This window comes from Acomys minous (genome assembly GCF_964271855.1).
Source record: "Acomys minous genome assembly, chromosome: 20".
NCBI classification, from domain to species: Eukaryota; Metazoa; Chordata; class Mammalia; order Rodentia; family Muridae; genus Acomys; species Acomys minous.
The window spans coordinates 11,191,330-11,214,275 of NC_140502.1; the positions used below are offsets into that span (position 1 = coordinate 11,191,330).

Consider the following 22,946-nt stretch of genomic DNA (forward strand, 5'->3'; position numbering starts at 1 on the left):
AGGACTACTCTGGACCTGGACAGTTCCTAGCTGCAGTCCCAAGTCAGGATAATCTCCTAGTGACCATGGTTATGTCTGAGATTCCTACTTTAAGAGTGAAATGCAGTTAAAACTAAAGAATAAAGAATATATCAAAACACGATGAAAGATTTAAGAGCAGCTTTTCTCCCACCAGATAATAAACCCCAGTCCAGGAGATTCTTGCCTTTTTAGCATCAGCCCTGAATGGTATTTGTCACACAGATTCCACTGGAGGGGTGGCAAAGCCTGACTCCCTGACTTCCATCCCAGGACTCACACTGCACAAAGAAAGGACCATTTAACTAAGTCCGTGAAGAAGCACACATGCACACACACTACATAAATAAATAAATAAATAAATAAATGTAAATATGATGTAAATAATTGTATTTGTTTTTAAGTGTTCAGCACACACAAGCAAGTGGTTATTGTAAAGATGATTAAATGAACAACTGAATGTAATTTAAACCTCTTCCACCTCTCTCATTAGTCATCTCCATCTCTTAGTTTTGTTTCTTATCCTCAAATTCTAATTATCCATCCATCATCTAAAAATGAGAGAATAAAACGGAACATTTTGAAGAACAATGTATTTCATTGTATAAATACTTTACTTAACCAGATTTTAAATATAAATATGCTTAGAATGGGATGAGGAGATGGCACACTGGGTAAAAGCACTGGGATGACTTCTATAGGTCCTGAGTAAAATTCCTAGCAAGTGCATGGTGGCTTATAACCATCTGCAATGAGATCCTGGTGCCCTCTTCTTGCCAGTAGACATGCATGTAGGTAGAACATTGTATACATAATAAATAAATAAATCTTTAAGAAAAATCAGATTAGATTTAGAAGAGACAGGTGGGATTTAGATATGAAGAGGCATCGCCAATAAATACCTGTGGAGATGGCCATCACTCAGGATTTCACCTGGAGTCCAGAAGACACAGAGGAGTACAGAGGAGAGGTGAGTAAAATTAGGAAATTTCCTCTTCACTTATCGCTCAGTGCCAAGTCAGAGGAAAATAATATCATGGTGACTCAAACTAAGACAACCTACCAAAAGGGACATGTAGACTGAAGAGGAAAACCTCTATATAGACTAGATTCTTAGTAGTGAGTGGGGAACAGAAACAAACACCCAAATTCTTTGAATCGAAATTTACCCTGCCTTCAAGATGTGAGGTGTTACAGAGTGAGCAGAAATTGAGGGAACGTTCAAGTTATTCATATCAACACCATGCAAGAGAGCCATCCTCTGACACCGTTAACAATACTCTGTTATACTCACAGACAGGAGCCTACAATAGCTGTCCTTTAAGAAGCTCAACATAGAAATCAATTGAAATGAATGCCGAGAATATGTTGAAATGTGGCAGAGCACACAGTTTATGGAAATGTGGAAGGAGAGAAGGCCTTGGAGGGAACACTAGCTCCACAAGAAGACCAACAGCGCCAAATAATATGTGCCAAAAGGGGTTTGATGAGACTGAAATATCAACAGGGGACCATGTAGGGACTGTACTTATGCCTGAAGGTATTGGGATATGGGTGACAACTGGGTTGTGGTGGCACATGCCTTTAATCCCAGCAATTGGGAGGCAGCTCCATGCAGATCTCAGTGATTTCAAGGCCAGCCTGGTCTACAGAGGACCCGCAAACGATACAGACCGATAAATTCTTTCTTTAAAAAACCTTTTAAAAGGCCATGATTTAGAATAATACAGAAGAAAATACCACAGTTATTTCACAAATTGAGCAAGTACAAACTCACAAATGACATAGAACCAAAAGAAGGATTTTGAACTGATGAATGAAATCAGTAGTAAGATTAATACTAGATATGGATGACAGACAGATAAATGCTTGCTAGGTACCTGACACGTATGAGTGACTGTTCCACAAGGTATCCCACTAAATTATATGAATTTTTAAATAAATAATAGTTATTATACATTAAAACTAAATACCATGCTCCACATTACATAGTGGAAATTTCACTTGCCATCTTAAAAGATGGTTTTTTCTCTCTTACTAGGAAAGCCATCTTTAATCACCTCCTTTCTCTCCGTGTGTTAGCACTCCAAGAGAGCTCATCAAAGAACCACAGGTCATGTATAAGGTATATAATGTTTCTTCACTATACAAAGACACAGAGAAAAGTAGAAACTTTCTGTTCTCATCTCAAATGCTAGATATGCTATATCAGCACAAAAACTCGACCTTTTTTGCATTTCTCCTGTTTTTCTTTCAGTCCATGTGCATTTCAAGAAGCTCATGGACATGCAATCATTGATAGATGAATAGAAAAAATATTTAAGTGTTTACAGATTAAGTAATGTGTTGCTTCCCAGTTGTTATTTGCTTCTAAGATACTCCTTCACAAGACAATACTTCTTCACAGCCATGATTCGAATGTAAAATGAGAAAAAGCAATTTACTAAATAAAAAATGTTGGGGAAGAAATGGGTCAGCACACAGTATTGAATTTAAAAATGGAGAATCTGAGAGGGACATAATGATTCAAAACTCAGAAATTCAGCTTACATTCTCATGAACAATGATTGGTTGGTTGTAGGACAGCTTGGTATTTATTAGGAGTTGAAACAAGGTACAGAGATCTCATGTTCTCTCTAGATAGTGCTGAACCTTTAAATATCAACCTTTAAGTCTTAAACAAACTCTGGTTCTGTGATGACCTAGATAATTTTGGATATAGCAATACTGAGTAGATTTCTATATTGGACCTGTTTATTGATTTTCAAGACAATGGAAGCAAAGGCTTTGTTTGGATAATCTGTACCAGTGCAAAATCTAGCATGGTCCCCAATATGCTTGCTTTTTGATTCTCAATTGCTCTAATTGTGTACTGCCTCTCTCTGAATTGGATTTTACAATACAATTCCCTATGTGTCCTGATAAATTGGAATGTTGTGAGTCCTTCCATAACCATTTCTGCATGTCTCACTGTTGATCATGTGATGCAATACACTAGGTAATTTACAATTGTATTCACATAACCATTTTGTTAGGACATTCCAGGGAACAAATTTGAAACAAGACTTTTTCCCCAGGCGATTTAAATTTCCAAACATGAGCCATTATATGGAACCTGGCACTGAACTATTCACATATTTATGTACCTACCTGTGCTTTTCCTATGGACTGTGGACATCAGGTGCTTAACCCCAGGAAAGAGGGTGCTAAAAACTCCTTCAGGAATCAAGATCAATGTGGAAAACAAGGAAACAAGAACATACAGCTAGAGTCTTTTTGACCAGAGAAATAAAAGCAGGTCAAAAAACATAGGTGCTCATTTCATGTGCTGATGGCAGTTCAGATACCACATTGCCCCGGTTTAAGGCAGGACAAGCATGTGTGCCTGGATTTTCCATTACTTGCTACTGAACGTCCCCCTTCTCCTGGACAGTTTGGTTCATCCTAGGTGCTATTGGAGAATGAAGTTGAAGGAAGATAAAGACCAGGACTTGGAGACAAATTGTGTCTTCTTTGTTGAACCAACCTTTGGAGTTGACAGAGAGCATTGGAGCAAATATCTGAATATATTGTAAGTGCTTTTAAAATCTTCCACATAAATATCCTGACACAGATTTCATGAGGTATTTGATGAGGATCATAGCAATACTGTGAATCTTCTGTCCGGTTCTCACAGTCTGCATACCATGAGCGAACCTTTACTTCTTTACAGACATCTTGCTTATTTCTATTTTAAATTATTTTCAGGAGCGCTCTGATTTGATTTCTGTGAAGCACCTTATTTAAAGTTATAGGCTCATTGAAAAAATATCTCTCACAGTGACCCAACAAATACAGTCCTCTTAATCATAGTTTCCACTGTACTATTGCCAGTGATGTATGGCTGAGAAACCCCGTATAGTACAACAAGTTTTACCCTAAGTACATTTCAGTAAATGGCTATACAGTCTTCTGTGTCTCCTAGTGCATGTAGTGTTTGACGTGTTTGTATTATTAGTGTTTGTGCTACACATAGCTCTTGAAAGCTTCCACATAGACACAAAGACACTCTCCAATTCCTTGGGTGTGGTCACACTATGTTTTCTGAAGCTCCATTGAGATCAGGTTACTGGGAACTATGTTCCTGTTGCTCCATACTTACTTGTATAGTTGTACAAAGACTAGCTTTTATGTATAACCAAGGTGAGTTCTTCACACTCTTGGACTGTAAAGGATACGTCTGGATTCTTTGAAAAGTGAGGCTATCACTCATCCTGATGACAGCTTACTCCCTTTTTTTGCTTGACTGAGTGGCATTTGTGTCTTGTTTTAAGTGGCAATACTTGAGAACAGACAGAGAAGCTCCCTACTTATTCAATTTTGCTGTTACTTAATAGCCATACATCTTCTTCCTTTATGTATGAAATGTTTATTTACTGAGACTTAAATCATATTTTTCTCCTTCATTTCTCTTTCATTAACTTTGCTAAGCATAGCTGAACTTTTAGAAATATGAAATTCATACCAAATTTCTGAATTTTCAGTTGTTTTCAAACACAGAACATTGGACAACTAGGCCACTCATACAACTTAAATAATTGATATGTTTCCTAACATTTGTTCTAAGATATAGTAATTACAAGCACAAGTCCTGATTCAAATTCCTTTTTCTGTTTCTGAAATTCTCAATTTTAAATGATCTGTGTATAGATAAATAATATTCTAATATATCCTATTTTTATAAATAAAAACACCACAGAGATACAATATCTAAATGAAAACTAATAGTATTTAATTCTGAGTAAATCATTCAGAATGTTGTAGTATCTTTGGTATATATTTGTCAGATATATTGGACTTGACATGGAAGATACAGGAATATTTTTCTCATAAACATAAACACAACATGCTATTATTTTATACCAACTGATGTGTTGCCAGTTTTTATTTTAAAATTTAACATTTTCACATATTTTTGTATTCTATTTTATGAAAATGAATTTTGTCATTTACAAAGCTCACTGCAATTTCTGAATGTTCCTTGTTTTCAGTACGGAGCTAGAGTTATACTAGTGTTACCAGAGATTTGGTCAAACTAGTATTTCTTGAGACCTTTCTTTGGTAATGTCTTGGCTGTTCTGGACTCATTTTATAGAAAATTCTGTCTTCAATCTAACATTAATCTGACTGCATCTTCCTCTCTGAGTGCTGCCATTACAAGGGAATGTACCACCACATCTAGCTAAGGATATATTCTAGGAGAAAGTTTATGTTACCAGGATATGCTCAGTGTGAATACATCATATGTGTGAGTATACAAAAATAAGTGAATCATAATGGAGTTATTGTTTGTGATCTTAATCTCTGATCTCAGTACCTGAACGAAATGTATGAATGTACATTTGAGTCAGGATAGTCTAAAGCAATGTATAATTTTTAAAACCCATGGATTGTATTATCCAATCATTGCTTAAAAATTCATGCCTCCTGTACACATAAACATGTGCATACATATATATTTTTACCAAGAATTATTGCATAACCATAAGTTTTACAAAACAAAAAATGACAAAAAGGATTTATATATCTAGTAGTCAAAATGGAAGAAAAGATGGAGGAGGTGTATATTGATATGAGATGAAGTATTAAATATATTGCCACTAGTTATAAATAAATTTAAATTTAAGTCCAGGAGCCAAATGTAGCCACTGAAAAGGGCTACTCTACATTCATAATTCCCCCTTTCACTGCCTCAGCTAATTCCATTAATTTCATGATTGAAAACCTAAGACATCTCACAATCACATATAATTTTTATATTGCTCAATAATTTCAAATTAAAATTTCTTGAAAATAAGACATGGAAATAGTCTCTGTGAAAGATGTCAAGGTCACACATTATGTATGGGAGACACTCTCAGGAGTGTTCAAACATTTTATAATATGCAACTTCTTATGTCATTATAATCTCACAACACAGGCCATCTGTTTCAATGTTTGGAGGTGGGAGACAGTAATGTGCTATAAAGGATATTGCATGTATTCATTATAAATGATTAGCTGCATATCTCTGTCCATAATAAACACTATTTCCTTTTACAGCACAAAACCAACAAGCCAGAGATTTGCTTTTGCATTGGCTTTTGCCATGGATGAAGTAAACAGGAACTCTGGTCTTTTACCAAATATCTCTCTGTTTGAAAACACTATACTTGGTTGTAAGACATTGTCACAATTCAGCAGTCATATGCATATGATCATAAAAAGTGCCCAACCTAATTATGACTGCACAAGAAAGCCAATGTGTGGAGTATTACTTACAGGAACAAGCTGGAAAACAACTGCAACAATACAGACATTCATCAAGCTCTACTTAAGTTATCAGGTGAGAGTTTTTAGAGTTGAAATTTAGATACCATGTCTCTTTTGGTACCATTCAGAGATTCTAAGAAGAGTTTAAGAATGACGATCACCTCATGATTATATCAATCTATTTGGTCAAGGACCTTAATATTTAGAGCAATGATAGGTCCTCCACATGTCTTTCTTTGAAATATACATGAGGAAAGAAATATCATCTAATTGGTTTCTCTAGAACTCTCTGAAGAGAATGTGTTAACAAGTTCTTATGTATGTATCCTGATTCATGCTGCTACCTGTGCCCTAGGTCCTTCACCTTACATTTGGGCCTTTCCATCCTGTCCTAAGTGATCATGAACAATTTCCACATCTATATCAGATGGCCCCTAAGGACATACCTCTAGCCCTGGCCATGGTCTCCTTCATACTTTATTTCAGATGGAACTGGGTTGGGCTAGTCATCTCAGACAATGATCAGGGCATACAATTTCTCTCGTACTTGAGGAGAGAGATGGAAAAAAACACAGTCTGCTTTGCCTTTGTGAACATGATCCCAGTCAACATGGAGTTATACATGTCAAGAGCAGAAGTGTATTACAACCAAATCATGACATCTTCCACAAATGTTGTCATCATTTATGGTGACATAGAGTATACACTAGCTTTGAGTGTAAGAAGGTGGGAATCTCTAGGTATAAAGAGAATATGGATCACAACCTCACAGTGGGATGACGCTATAAGTAAGAGGGACTACACACTGGACTCATTTCATGGGACTCTTACTTTTGCACATCATCGTCTAAATATTTCAGGTTTCAAAAATTTCATCCAGACATTGAACCCTATCAAATACACTGACAAATATCTGGCAAGCCTGGAGTGGATGGACTTGAACTGTGAAGCTTTGACATCTCACCGTAACATGATGAAGAACTGCTCATCCAACGCCACATTGCAATGGCTAATGGAACACACTTTTGACATGGCCTTTAGTGGTAGCAGTTATGACATATACAATGCTGTGTATTCCTCAGCCTATGTCATTCATGAGTGGTTATTTCAATATCTACTTCATCGTGAAACAGGCACATTGAACAACTCCAATCCTGTGTGCCTTAAGGTACTCTTTTTTCTGTTTGATAGTATTTGATGTCTTCAAAGACACACTTTCATAAGGCTCTCAGAGGCGCATTCTGAGTGTAGTAGAAATGAAATATAAAGGTTGATAGGGTGAAAGAGGGAGAAAGGGGTAATAGGAAGATACAAGTGAGGAGATAACAATTGGGATGTAATCTGAATATATTATTTAAAGAAAAAAGAAAAGAAACACAAGCAGAAATGCAAAATGTGAAGGCACTAGTGTGGTAGAGAATTTTGTTTATGATGGCTATATACTTTGATACAGAGAACCTTAATATCATCACACTGTTTCAAAACTGGAAGTATAATCAGTGTTTGCAAATTACTCCTTTCCATCATGAGAGATAAGTCCTTGTTGATTAATTATCAAATATGTTGTAATAACTGTATGTATATTTTTTTTAACTTTTAAAACTGATTCAGCACCCACTGAGGGCACTAATATCCCTCTTGCATTTGTAAGAGTAACCCATGAACTCTGGTGCCTCATATTTGACCATGTCCCCTGGAGGGGGAGACCTGGTGGCACTCAGAGGAAGGACAGCAGGTTACCAAGAAGAGACTTGATACCCTATGAGCATATACAGGGGGAGGAAATTCCCCTCAGCAACAGTCATAGGGGAGGGGAATAAGGTGAAAAGGGGAAGGAGGGAAGAATGGGAGGATACAAGGGATGGGATAACCATTGAGATGTAACAAGAATAAATTAATAAAAAATTTTAAAAAGAGAGTAACTACCTAGGAAATAGTGGTGCAATTCTATTCAGTACATGCATGTTTCTTCCTATGTGAGAAATTATACTTATCCCTTTGTATATGTGTATGTATTTCCTGTTGCTATACATCTCTTTGCATATTTCTCTTACTGTTGCTATGTATAGATGTTTCTATTCCAACTGCCTATCTCTCCAATTATCTGTGGAAGTAAACAGAGTTTTTAATGTAGCAATGTCTGTAGTATGGGCTTATCTTCATCATTATGTGTGTATTTGTCAGTGAATGTGTTGTGAGGTGACTGTGTATTTTTGTGTTTTGGTCAATGTGCTTGTATAGGTATACCTGTATTGCTGTGTGTGTGTGTGTGTGTGTGTGTGTGTGTGTGTGTGTGTGTGTGTGTTTGTGTGGCTTTATGCATGTGTGGCTTTATACCTTCCTGTCTCTGTATGTTGGATGTGACCATACATTTTTTTGTCGGTCAGTGTCACTCTATGTGGTTGTTTTTATCTGTTTTTCTCCTAAGTACTGTTAGGGCATGTGTGTGAGTGCCTATGAATGTTTTTTATATTCTGCTAGAGATCTGTATATTTCTCTACGTGTGTGTGTGTGCTTGTATTTTTATAAGTTTGGGGGCATTTATGTGTATTTGTGTATAAGTAATTGTGTTCCTGTAATGTGTGTATATTCTGTATGATTAAGGAACCTGTCCATGTGTAGTAGTGTGTGTGTTTGTGTGTATATGTGTGTCAGTGTGTTTGTGTGTGTGTTCATACTGCATATCTCATTTGTTCTGCAAGTCTGTGTCTGTATATGGTAGTATACTCTTGAGAGCTATAAAATTCGAGGAACATTATGGCAATTTTTAAACTTAATTAATTGATTTATTCTGTGTATATACTGAGGATAGGCTCTTCTATCAGATTCTCCTAGTCAGACTTTACATCCATTCACTCTACAACACTCCTCAGAAAAGAGGATCCCACTTATCCACTCACCCAAGCTTATCAAGTTGCATCAGGGCTGAGCATTTCCACTTCCTTGTGGCCAGGTAAGGCATCTCCACCAGTTTGTAGTGATCATAGAGATGACAACTGAGTCCTAATCTGAGACACCCTGCTCTTTCCTTACTGTGGGGCACACATGAAGCCTGAGCTACCCATTGCCTTTATCTGCAGAGGGGCCCTAGGCCCAGTCTATGCTTGATGCTTAGTGTGTGTTTCAGTCTCCACAAGCCACTCTGGGCCCTGGTTAACTACCTATTTTGGCCTACTTGTGGAGCTCTGTTACTCCCAGATACCTCTTTCCTCCCAACTTTTCCACTAGACTTCATACTTTTCACCCTGTGTTCAGCTGTGAATCTCAGCATGTGTTTCCATCTACTCCTGGGTGTAGGGTCTCAGAGAACAGCATTGCTAGGCTCCCATGGGCAAGCACAACAGAATGTCATTAATAATTTCAGAGTCTGTCTTTCTCCTATGGGGTGGGTCTCGCATTGGTCCAGGCATGGTTTGGACATCCGCTCAATCTCACTGCTATCTTTATCATCACAGTCCCCATAGGGAGGCTCAATTTGGAGCTGAAGTTTAGTTGGGTGGGTTGGTGTTCCTCTCCCTCCACAAATAGTTCTTTCTAATCCCCCTGAACCTTGCTACCAGGAGTCTTACCTAGACTCACTCCCATATCTGCTCCTAAGCCAACAATGTCTTAAGTCCCCAGATTGTCACAGAGATGTTAATTTTATTTATCCAGTTGCTTTAATTGATATTTTGTTGCTAGATAAATAAATTAAATTGGCCTTTAAGATAAAGTCAGATTATGCTGTTTGGCTTGGAGAAAGGGATTGTGCACTATAGTATGCTATTTTTATTTCAGCTTTATGACATTCTGAAGAGTATCCACCTCACAAATCCAGTTGGGGACAGAGTGAATTTGAACCAAAGAGAAAAACTGCAGGAGGAATGTGACATTTTCTATATTTCCAATTTGCAACAAGGTCTTAGAATTAAGGTGAAGATTGGAAGTTTCAGCCCATATTTTCCACATCGTCAACAACTCCATTTATCTGCAGAGATGATGGAGTGGGCCACAGGAAATACAAAGGTAGGTTTGAACTTATTTTACTGATTTACCAGAAACACCAGTAAACATTGAAATGTGTGTACATTCTAAATTAGCGAAATAAAATAGAATGTCTGATATGGAATAAAAAGGTGTCCTTTTATACCATATTTCTTATTTTTGCTATTTGATGTGATATATTTATTAGTTCTGTTAACATTCCATAATACCCTACAGTTACATTTATCACATCGGAGCTCTTTCTGCTTTTTAATATAACACTTTCTTTTATAACTGTTTTATAATACTTGCTTTAATGTGAGCAATAGTTTCTTCGTTCCAGTATTATACAAAACAGTGATTTTTTTTTCTTTTCTGTTAGACCTCTGGCAGACTTGTCAAAGTTGTTGTGTTTACTGTAAGCATGGAGTAAAGAAAAATATAGAAATTATTCATGGTATTGTGTAATATTGTTTAAGTCTTTTTACATTGAGCTTCTAAATTCTAAATGGTTCTATATATAAATTTGAAGTTTCATGAACCATGTTAGATTTCCTAAGATTTACAACCTCAATTAATTTTTTTCTTAACACATTTATGAATGGTTTATCTGTATGTATGTCTGTGCAATACTGACACATGTGATGCATATGAATTCCAAGAAGCAATTCAGACTCCTGGGAACTTAAGATGGATTTTTGATAGAAAACAGGTTTTCAAAGTCAAACTTGGGTCCTTTCCATGAACAATAATTATTTCTGACAATGTGCATGTCTCTAGCCCCGAGTGATACACTGGAGAAGAAATTTATTACCAGAAGTATCTTTTTAATGCCCTGAATGTTGGTATAGTTTATTCTAACCAATAATGAGATTTCATTTTTCATTCACTATCTGGGGTGGACTGATACTAATACAAATGTGAGTTTGAGAAAAGAGATTTCACATGATGTATGCTTTGTACATTATGAGCATGAATTCTAACATGGATGATGTTAAGGTATTTACTTTAAATACCCTGTTTCAAAGTTCAATGAATTTTAAGAGATTTAAGTTAGTGACTGTCTACAATTTTGATATCAAGTGATATGTCATACTGCTTAGAAAATATAAAACTTGTAGTAAATTATTCTCTTTGGTGTGATGAGAAAAGTCTACCTTAGGGGAAAACATATGAGCTTAAGTTGTAGCTACTGAAAGAAATATAAGTTCTGTGGGAAGAAATGAAAACTCATGTTTGTTATAAACACATGTCAGTAGAACCACTGGAAGAGTACACAGAAGTCAAAACAATATAAACACTGCTCTGCTCCCTCATATACATATCTCACTGCAGAAAAATAAGCATAAATATGAATATATGGTAGAAACAACATGAACACAATACTATAAACTTAAAGGAAAAAATGTTTAATGACATTTTAAGCAACAAATTAATAATTATTATAAAAGGATCCAGGATGGCAGCACAGATCACGTACTCTATCTGATCAGAGAGACTGAGCCAGGGGACTGGGTTGAGAGATTCAAAACCCCACAGCTGACTACCCGGGGTGAGAAGAGTCCACACTGTCTGGAACATGGGTAGGTCTGTCCTCAGGCCACATAAACTGGTCCATGAAATTATTGCTATTTTCCTGTGGTGTGTGTGCCATTGCCCCAGAGCCTGGATGTTTGTCTGAGAGCCAAATGTACACTTTATATCTCAGCCTCTGTGTCTGGGAGCGAACAGTGATCAGCAGGGCACCAGAGTCAGGTTCTTCAGGCTCAAGTGAAACTCTAGGGTTTGGAGAACAGGAAGATCTGACCTCAGATTCCCTGGCTAATCCACAGAAATACCCCAGGTACTGGTGTGCACTGGCCTTGTCTCCAAAGACACCTACAATCAGATCAGTACTCTGCATTCCCACACCATCTCAAATTGAACTGCGGGCTGTAGGGCACCAGTGTCTAGGTCTGTTATCTGAGGAGAGACACCAAAATGTGGAGCACCGGTTGATTTGTCCACAATTCAACAGGTTAATCCAAGGAGAATTCCCAGGTCCAAGCAGGCACAGACAAAGGAAGGGCCACAAAACCTCAGACACAAGGCTGTAGGTAGACAGCATCCTAGCTCTCTCTCTTTGATGCAACAGCAGGCTGCAGGGTACCAGTTTCTCGGCCTTCATAACCAAAGGAAAACTCAAGGTAAACACAAGTGAATCATTCTAATGTTCTGCCTGCCAATCCACAGAGAGTTCTCAGATCTGAATCTAGATCACCTGATTGATCCAGGAAATGGCTCCTTGATACTTACTGGTGAGGAGTCTCCCAATATAACCACTCACCTATGACCTGAGGCAACGGTCAAAAAAGGACAACAGAATCTACAATCACACATCAGAGACACAAAGATAACTGAAGGCCAGTGGTACAGAACAAATGATAAAAGCCAAAATAATATGGCATCGCCAAAACCCAGTTATCTAAAAGCAATCAGCCCTGAAAACTCTAAGACAACTGAAACAAAGAAAATGACCTCTAATCCTTTATATGAAGATAATACTGGTAGAAAAAATATAATTAATGAAAAAACTGTAAGATAGAGCCAAACAAATTGAGGAACTCAGAGAGGCCAAGACAGTGGCCAATAGAGAGTAAGGTAAGAAGTCACTGGAAGAAAATGAAGAAAATGCAAACAATAAGGTGAAAGATATCAACAAAACAGTTCAGGCCCTGAAGATGAAAATGGAAACAATAATAAAAGCACAAATTGAATAAAGATGGGAAAGAGGATTTATAAGGGAAAACAGATCCTGCAGAGATAAGCAGCCCCAACACAATAAAGGAGAGGGAAGTAAGAATCTCAGGTGTAGAGGACACAATGGAATAATTTTATGAAATCTTCAAAGAAAATGTTTTAAAATTCTTGACATAAAACATCCTATGAATCAAGGAGCGCACGAAAAGATGAAATCTAAGAATAATAGATATCGAAGAAAGAGAAGATGCCAGGATCCAAACCCAGGATAATATTTTCAACAAAATAATAAAAGAAAACTTTGGCAATATGAAGAAAGAGATGTTTATAAGCATACAAGAGACCTACAGTGCACCATATCAGGTAGACTATAAAAAAAATCCTGTTGCCATATAATATTCAAAACACAAAATGCACAAAACAAAGAAAAACATTAAAAGCACCAAGAGAAGAAGGCCTAGTAACCTAAAATGGCAACCTTACCTGAATCACATCTTAGTTTTCAGCAGAGGTCAGGAAAGCCAGAAAGACCAGGGTAGAGATTTTGCAAACCCTCATAGTCTAGAGGTAACCGTCCAGATTACTATATATCCCAGAAAAATGTTCAATAACCGTAGATGAAGAAAATTAGATACTCCATGAAAAATAGACTTAAACAGTACCTATCCAAAAATTCAGTCCTAAAGAAGATAAGAAGATATTTCCAAACCAAAGAGCCTAACTAAACCAAAGAAAACTCAGGAAATGTATAATTTCTCTTTAGCAAAACAAAAGCAAAAGCAGACAAATACCCTACCAGAACAAACATAAATAATAAAAGGACTTAATATTCACTGCTATTGGAAATATTTTCCTTTTTAATTATTATTAATTTAATCAGATTACATCTCAATTTTATTTCTTTGCCTGTCTCATCCTGTTCGTCCCTTCATCCCTCTCTCAACCTATTCCAATCTCATAGGTCTGTGGCAGAAGATGACCTTTTCCCCCACTATATGGTCACATCCTATCAAGTCTCATCTTGGTAGCCTTCCTATTCTTCCTCTGAGTGCTGCCATGCCTCTCCATCATGGCAAAATGGTCAAATATGGGGCAGCAGAGTTCATGTCAGAGTCAGTCCCCAGTTTCCACACTACTGTGGATAATGTCCTGTCTCTTGGCTAGATCTGAGTAGGGGTTCAATGCTTACTGCGTGTGTTGTCTTGGTTGGTGCAGTAGCTTGAGCAGACACCCTGGGTTCAGATCAGCTCATTATGATGTTCTTCTTGTAGGTTTCTAGTACCCTCTGGATTCTTCTATTTCCCTGTTCTCCCATATGTCTCTCCCGTAGAGTCTGAGTAGGAGGTCTCTACGTCTATCCCAATCTCCTAGTAAGGGAAGACATTCAGGGGACATCCCTGTTTGGCTAGTGTCGAATTATAAATGAGTATATACCATGTGAGTCTTTTTAAGTCTGCATTAACTCACTCAATATGATCATTTCTAGGTCTATCTATCTGCCACAAATTCCATGAGTAGTATTCCATAGTGTAAATGTACTACAGTTTCTGTATCCATTCTTTGACTGAGGGACATCTCCATTGTTTTCCGGTTCTGGCTATTATGAATAAGGCTGTGATAAACATGGTTGAGCATATGTCCTCATTGTGTGGTAGAGCTCCTACTGGGAATATTCAAAAGAGTGGAAGAGTGGGTTCTTGAGCTAGCTCTATTCCCAATATTCTGAGAAAGTGCCAGATTGATTTCCAAATTTGTGTACAGATTTGCACTCCCAGCAGCAATAAAGGAGTGTTCACTTTCTCTACATCCTTGCATGCATGAGCTGTCACTTGGATTTTTGATCTTGGCCATTCTGATGAGTGTAAGATGGAATTTCAGGGTAGTTTTAATTTGCAATTCTCAAATAACTAAAAATGTTGAGCATTTCTTTAATTGTATCTCATCCAGTCAATATTCCTGTTTTGAGAATTCTCTGATTAGTTTTGGGTATTTAGTTTGGTGGCGTTTCATTTTTGGAGCTCTTTTTATATTTTGGATATTAGTCCTTTGTCAGAAATAAGGTTGGTGAAGATCTTTTCCCAGGCTGGAGGCTGTCGGTTTGTTCTATTGAAAGTGTCTTCTGCCTTACAGAAGCTTCCTTTCCTCATTAGGTTCCATTTATTAATCATTGACCTAAAAGCCAGGGCTGTTGGAGTTCTGTTCAGGACATTATCTCCTGTGCTAATGAGTCCTAGGCTCTTCCATACTTTTTCTTCTAATAGATTTAGTGTCTGTCTTTTTATTTTGATGTGTTTAATCCACTTTGCTTTGAGTTTTGTGCATGGTGATAAATATAGGGCTACTGCATTTTTCTACATGTAGACACCCAGTATACCAGCATCATTTGTTAAAGATGCTATACTTTTTTTAAAACAGATTTGGCTTCATTGTCAAAAACCAGGTGTCCAAATGTGTGTGGGTTTATTTCTGTGTCTTCTATTCAATAACACTGATCCACCATCCTATTGCTATGCCAGTAACAGGCTGTTTTAGTTACTGTTGCTCTATAGTACAACTTGAGATCAGGAATGTAGACTCCTCCAGAGGATCGTTTATGGTTCAGGATTGTTTTATGTACTCTGGGCTTTTTTGTTTTTCCCCATGAAACAATGAAAAACCCTTAAAATGATCATGGTTTGGTCACCAGCGAGAGGTAAATGAAATCAAATCTGACATTGCATGTTGCACCCATCACTATGTTAAAACAAAAACACAAGTGGGAACAAATGTTGTCAAGGATTTGAGGAAAGTGAAATAATCTTCCAGTTCCAGTGGTAGTAGGAACTTGTACAACTGCTATAGAAACCAATCTGGAACTTTCTCAGAAATTTGAGAATAGTGATGCTTAAACACCCTGCTCTACTACTCCTGGGCATATAGGGAAAACATGCTCAACCATATAACAAATACAATTTGCTCAGATATGTTAAAAACAACCAGAATCTGGAAACAACCTAGATGCCACTCAGCCAAAAAATGTATAAAGGACATCAGGTACAATTACACACTGGAAACCTACTCAACTTTTTAAAACAAGGAAATCTGGAAATTTGCAGGCAGATGTATGGAAGTAAAAATGACCATCCAAAGTGTAGTAGCAGAGACCCAAAAAATACAGCAGGCTATATATTCACGTATAAGAAGATATCAGCTCAAAATTGATGTCCTATGAGAGGCTCCACCCAGCAATGGATTAGATAGAGCTGGGACTTGCTGCTGGAACTCCTGGTGGAGTGCAGAGGGTGCCATGTAAGAATGGGGAGGTTGGACAGATCACTCCCCACAGTTATGTGTATAGCAGACTCTGCCTCTGACATGAACTATAGTTCTCCATATTTCAGCACTTCCCCTTGGTGGGAGGCCCTTATGCACACAGATGAAGGAGGAGAAAGAACCTGGATGAGACCTGATGTGCTGTGACTATATGCTTGGGGAGGAAGTCCCCTGTTGTCAGAAGTCTAGAGAAGAGATATAGGGAGGAAGAAAGAGCATGGGAACATCAAGATGTAACTGAGTAGTAACATTCAGGATATGATATGAATAAATGATCTCAAATTAGAAATAAACCAAAGTTTTTTTGTGGCTGGGCATTGAAGGCAGCATCTAATTTCATGAGTGCTCACATTTGAGAATCATCTTACATTGAGTTACATTGAGATATATTTTTACGTACATCTGTACTACTAGTGAGATGTATGTCTTTTTATCATTAATTCCTTGGGTACCAGTTTATTTTTAATTAGGTTTTGGGCAAGATAACATGCTATATATATATTCCTTCTAGATAAGCATGAACTAAAGTTTAAACTATGTAATGGAAAAAAATAATAATTATAAGAGAGTTCCCAAAGAAACAAAAACACAAATCATCTCTGGGGGCATGCAACGAGATCTTGAAAACTTGGATACAATAAGACACTGAGTGAAAAGTTGAAAGAAAAATGCAGTGAAGAAACAAAATATCGTTAAATAATCAAACTAAAATATGTAAGGGAATAAGAAAATAAATCAAATAAAAATCAGTATTCTCACCAAGAGAATATGTCAAGGTAAAGAGTGGATGCAAAGACTTGAAAACAAGGCATATGAATTAGAATGCACAAAGTATGATGAAGATAAAGCAATGAAGAAGAATGAAATATAGAGGATAAAAAGGGCATATGACGAACAGAACAAATTTACAAACCAGGGGCACAATAGGACAAAAAGGACAGACTAAAGGCATCTACACTGTATCCAGTAAAATGTAGCTTTAAATTTCTTAAATAAAACATGATCTGTGGCCATACAGACAGGGCACTTATTTAAGTAATAAACTAAACTCTCAACATCAGAAATGATTCCATTTTGGTTTTGGTTGTTGTTTGTTTGTTTCTCTGTTTTGTTTTGTTCTGTTTTTCTAGATAGGGTTTCTCTGTTTAGACTTGGCAATCCAGGGCTCACTTAATAGAGGAGACTGGTCTCAGAACCCGAGAAACTGCCATTCTCTGCCTCCCTGAGTGCTAGGATTAAAGGCATACATCACCACAGAAATGAGCCAGACCTGATATATATGATTTAAATTTGCTTAGTACCAAGAAGAGGATATCAAATGCTTCTATATAGAAGCCCAAATCATAGAAATACAGCACATGAAGAATTGCAGATTCCACTAGGGAGGCTTTTAAAAGTGGAGAGTAACAGTGATGTGTGTCAATCCTTTAGACACATAATTGTCATGGCTAGTTACTACACATAGTATATTGATATCTCAGAAGAAATAGACCAAAGTTCAATAATGAACACAATGACAGAAATTTATGTGAACTGAAACAGCACTATAAATGATATTTTAAGAACTCCTTCATAATTATAAGTAAGATGAACAAAAGTTGCCGTTGCTACATAAAGACAATATTAGAATGGCAGAAAGAAAACATCTATGGTAAAGGAATCAATATTGCAGTAAAAACATGAAAAATTAATGAAGAAATATTTATGACTAATGACTGAATTGGAGTTGTCACATTCTCTAATTGACACACAAAGGCAATAAGACTTGCTTATGAGAAAGGCAAGCTTGTTGCCTCCATGGGGAAGTCAGAAACTCATCACATACATGAAGAGAGGTGTTACATAAGAATAGTGGAAGTGCATTGTAATGATGTGTAATGGAAAATATTTGAAAATTTTCTCTACGATGAATATGTATGGAATGATTCTTGACTAGATACCTACCAAAAAACTCAGCAACAAAAGAGAAAGATCACCCTCTAAGCAGAGCATGAATTCAATCTTGGAATGTAAGCATGCCACAATATACATATATCACATCACAAAATTCAACTCAAGTATAGAATCACATTTTTATCCACAATAAAGAGCAAAGGACTCACACTGGGAAGGCAGATATGGATCAGTTGTCCATGCAGTCTCCACTTTCAATGTTTATTGTCATGCAAATGACTTTCAAGTTAAATATTTTATTTTAACTTAAAGTTTTTCTCGATTTAATTTAACGAATCTTTACTCAAGTTTACCTGTATTTCCAGCCCCTGTGGAACCTGTTTGCTTCTGGAAACATTCTGCCCTCCATCTCAATACACAGAATTTCAGCACTTTCTCACCACAAATGAACCAGGATTTGCCCACTCACATATCTTTCTCTTTACATTCAGCTTGTCAAAGTTTACACTCACAATTTGCTGGAAGTCATGTTTGGTATCTGAGATTCTAGGACAAATTTCCTTGGGTGCATGAGTCTTTTAGTCTTACACTGCTAATTGATGATATGATTAAATACTGACCCTAAGCAAAGTGAGGAAAAGTTGATTAGGCTCACCAAATGACTGTCAAGGGAGGAGAAGGCAAGAATCTGTGGATTGGAACTAAATCAAGACCCTGTAAAAGCTCTGCATACTGACTTGTTCTGTGAGATTTCTCATAGAACCCTGCTGAGCAAGAGCACCTCCCACAGTGCGATGGTCACTCACGCATCAATTACCACTGAATGAAATGCCTCACAAATATAGGAACAGACTAGTTTGCTAGACATAATTTCTAAAGTAATTTTTCTGTCTTTTTACTATACTTCGTATCAAGTTGACAACCTTTAACTAGAAACAAACGGCTTAAGTTCTGTAGTGTTTACATACAGCACACCATCAGTTCTTGTTACTACATTTCTAGGAGTTGGGAAGCCACTCAATTTTTCATCAGTGTCTTTCCATATGTTTATATGCTTGACACTAAACAATGTACTAAGTGACATGTCCTCCATCAGTTCTTGCTTATAGAATATATTATTCATAACTCAACAAACTAATATAATATATATGGAAGAAGTAGGTAAAAATACTGATATCAGGATGTGTCTAATTTTTCTCAGATATTACCCTCTGTGTGCAGTGCTGACTGTGGTCCTGGATTCAGAAAGTTCTGGAAGGAGGGAATGGCCACCTGCTGCTTTGAATGCAACCCATGCCCAGAAAATGAAATTTCTAATGAGACAAGTGAGTGTTGGTGCTGTACAGAAACCTTCATGTTTATCATCATCTCCTACCCACTCTGAGATACTTAACTTGTCAAAAAAACAACTGAAAAAATAATACATATAACTTTCATAAGTAGGTGTTGGATAGAAATACAAATATCAACAATTTCCTGAACAATTGTAAACAGTAATCCCTTATGTGTTTATGGACACTGTGACTCATTTTCAATTGACAGGATCACATTTTCTAAAGTAACAATTTTGTTAATCAAACTTCATATTGCATGAATTTTACAGATTTTCTTCATGATTCATCTGTTCTAAAATTCTACATAGATTAGATTCTAGTCATGTATCTTTAAAACATTTATTGATTCTCTTTGCATATATATATATATATATATATGTCGCTACATGATTTGTGCACACTACATACATACAGGATTCCATACAGAACAGAATATGGCATCACACATGCTACATCCCGTCATGTTACTGTTGAGTACCAAATAAAAATTCTATTATATTAATATGCAGGGAAATATTTCTCTTATAGGTATGAGAATCTAAGAATGAGATGGAAGATATTTGGTAATATCCAAAGACTAATTTTCAAATATCTGATGTTATATAATACTCAGTAAGGGTAGTTGATGAAGCTTCAGACATGATGTAGGAAACATGAAGATTATTATAATCCTTATTTTATATACATCATCCAATCAATAATGTAATAGTGTAGCTTAGAAGAATTCATACAAAAATAATTCAGTTCAAGATATTAAAGTGTTATTGCCACCTACACAGAATGTATTAGTCAAATGATTATTTAGAGGTGACTAAATGCAAGTAGATAATGGATATTTTTTAAAGTATTTTGCCTGTCATCCTATATAATTAAGTGTACTTCCTTAAAGGGCACTAGTAGCAATTGAGTTGATGCAGAATTTAAGTCTCTTGACACTAAGGCTGATGAACTGAATACATGCCCAGGATCCATGTAGAAATAGTAGGTATCTAACTCCTAGAAGATGGCTTCTTACATATATGCATTCCAACATACAACATTCTCTATAATAAACTACATGTAATGAAATTGTTCTAAATGTAAAAACAAGTAATAGTAGAGGCTATTTACATTGATGATTACTACAAAAGTTACAAAATTTATTTTCATCACTTTAATTAGGTTTAGGCATTGGGGGATGTTGCATACATGTAACAAGTACAGATGCAGGTGAGAGGCTACATAAACACATGTAGATAGAGTTACATGCAGTTTTGAGACACCTGACATAAGTACTGGAATTGGAACTCTGGTTTTCTGAAAAACATTTATATTCTCTTTACAGTTGAGTAAACTAGCCAAGGTGTGGAAATACATTAACTCATTATGTCTATCCTTAAATGCATTCATTTAGATAAAAATAATGAAATGGCTTGAAGCACATCATCACTTTTTGCAATTATCCAATGACTGGGTGAAATTTCACACACACACACATATGTTACAGTTGCCATTCTGGATCCGGCAACTTATGAGAGGAGTACTATAGGATAATATAAATAATCTTGGGTACCACTATTGGAACCCTTGTGTTATCTTACTCATGTTGTTTATCCATATGTATTTCACCCTTCAGTCCACTCACAGAGTCTGGGTCTCACGGAGTTCAAAAGAAGGGGGGAAGTATGGGCTCAATGATTTAATAAAAGGAATCAAGGTGAAAGGTTTTAGAGCTCATTAACTACAGGGTTTTCTACTTTCAATGTTAATGTTGGTGCTTCTCATTAACAAGTATCAGGAGTCCTGGTGCCTATGGCCAGATAACCAAAAAACTGAAAAAAAATCTTTATTTAATACTTTTGCAGCTTTCAATCATTAATTTTCTATTCATTTGTCATTCAACTGTCACTCTCACCCTATTACATGGTCCTTATGATTCCAATAAAACTCTGATTCATGAGCTTTCTTATTACTTCTACATTCACATACACACAAATATAAACCACGCATACAACCTACTATTCCATTTATGTTAGTGTGTTTGGGCTAGTGAATTGAAACTCAAAAATTTACAACATGTCTTGTCCCAAAAGAAGCCAGAGTGTCCCTCTATCATAGAAGCAACAGGGATAAAACAGACAATGACCTCAGGAGATAATGAATATACACAATTAGTGATTTTAGAATACACTCAGGTACACCATCATTAATGAATTTACCTCTCCTGAGCTCAAGAGTCTAAGTCATTTCAGTATAACATGAAGAACAACATAAGAAAACTGTACTTACAGAAAACATTATAAATGATATCATCAACAAAATTCAATAAACACAGAAATTATTACTTTTTTTTAAAGAGAGTGTGATCAAATAAAAATCATTGCTGTACAACAATGACATGAAATTACATAATCAGTATGAAAAGGTGCATACCGCCATGCTTCTCTAATGTCCTATCAATAAACTGATGAAGCAGCACTAATAAAATCCCCCTTTTCTCCATCAGATGTGGATCAATGTGTGATGTGTCCAGAGGAGCAGTATGCCAACCGAGACCAGAGCCATTGTATAGACAAAGTTGTGGTCTTTCTGAGTTATGAAGATCCATTAGGTATGGCTCTTGCTTTAGTAGCCTTGTTCTTCACTGCATTCACTGCTGTGGTTCTTGGGGTCTTCATGAAGCACCATGACACTCCTATTGTAAAGGCCAATAACAAAACCCTCAGCTACCTCTTACTTATGTCACTCATGTTCTGTTTCCTCTGCTCCTTGCTCTTCCTTGGGCGTCCAAACACAGCCACCTGCATCTTGCAGCAGATCACATTTGGAATTGTATTCACTGTGGCTGTTTCCACAGTTCTGGCAAAAACAATCACTGTAGTTCTGGCTTTTAAACTCACAGTCCCTGGAAGAAGGATGAAGTATATCCTAATATCAGGGGTACCTAACTACATCATTCCCATCTGCTCCCTATTTCAAGTAATTCTGTGTGCAATCTGGCTAGGATCTTCTCCTCCATTTGTGGATATTGATGCACACTCTGAGTATGGCCATATCAACATTGTGTGCAACAAGGGCTCCGTTATTGTTTTCTACTGTGTCCTGGGATACTTGGCCTGCCTGGCCATGGGAAGCTTCACTGTGGCTTTCCTGGCAAGAAATCTGCCTGACACCTTCAATGAAGCCAAGTACCTGACATTCAGCATGCTGGTGTTCTGCAGTGTCTGGGTCAGCTTCATCCCTGTGTATCATAGCACCAAGGGCATGGTCATGGTTGCTGTGGAAATCTTCTCCATCTTGGCTTCCAGTGCAGGGATGCTTGGATGCATCTTTGTTCCTAAGTTCTACATCATTTTGTTAAGACCAGAAAGAATTTCTATCCAAAAGAGCAGGAAGAAATCCTAGTCCTAAACTCAT

General features: G+C 36.8%; 1 protein-coding gene across 1 annotated transcript; it reads left to right on the forward strand.

Moving 5' to 3' along the window:
* Positions 1–928: 928 nt before the first annotated feature.
* On the forward strand, positions 929–22,934 carry LOC311590916 (vomeronasal type-2 receptor 116-like; the record flags this gene model as incomplete). The annotated part of the gene is made up of 5 exons (XM_084770209.1): positions 929–988; positions 6,665–7,477; positions 10,087–10,314; positions 19,418–19,541; positions 22,036–22,934. The coding sequence occupies 5 exons, from the start codon at positions 929–931 to the stop codon at positions 22,932–22,934; spliced, it is 2,124 nt and encodes a 707-aa protein (XP_084626335.1).
* Between the last annotated feature and the right edge of the window lie 12 nt (positions 22,935–22,946).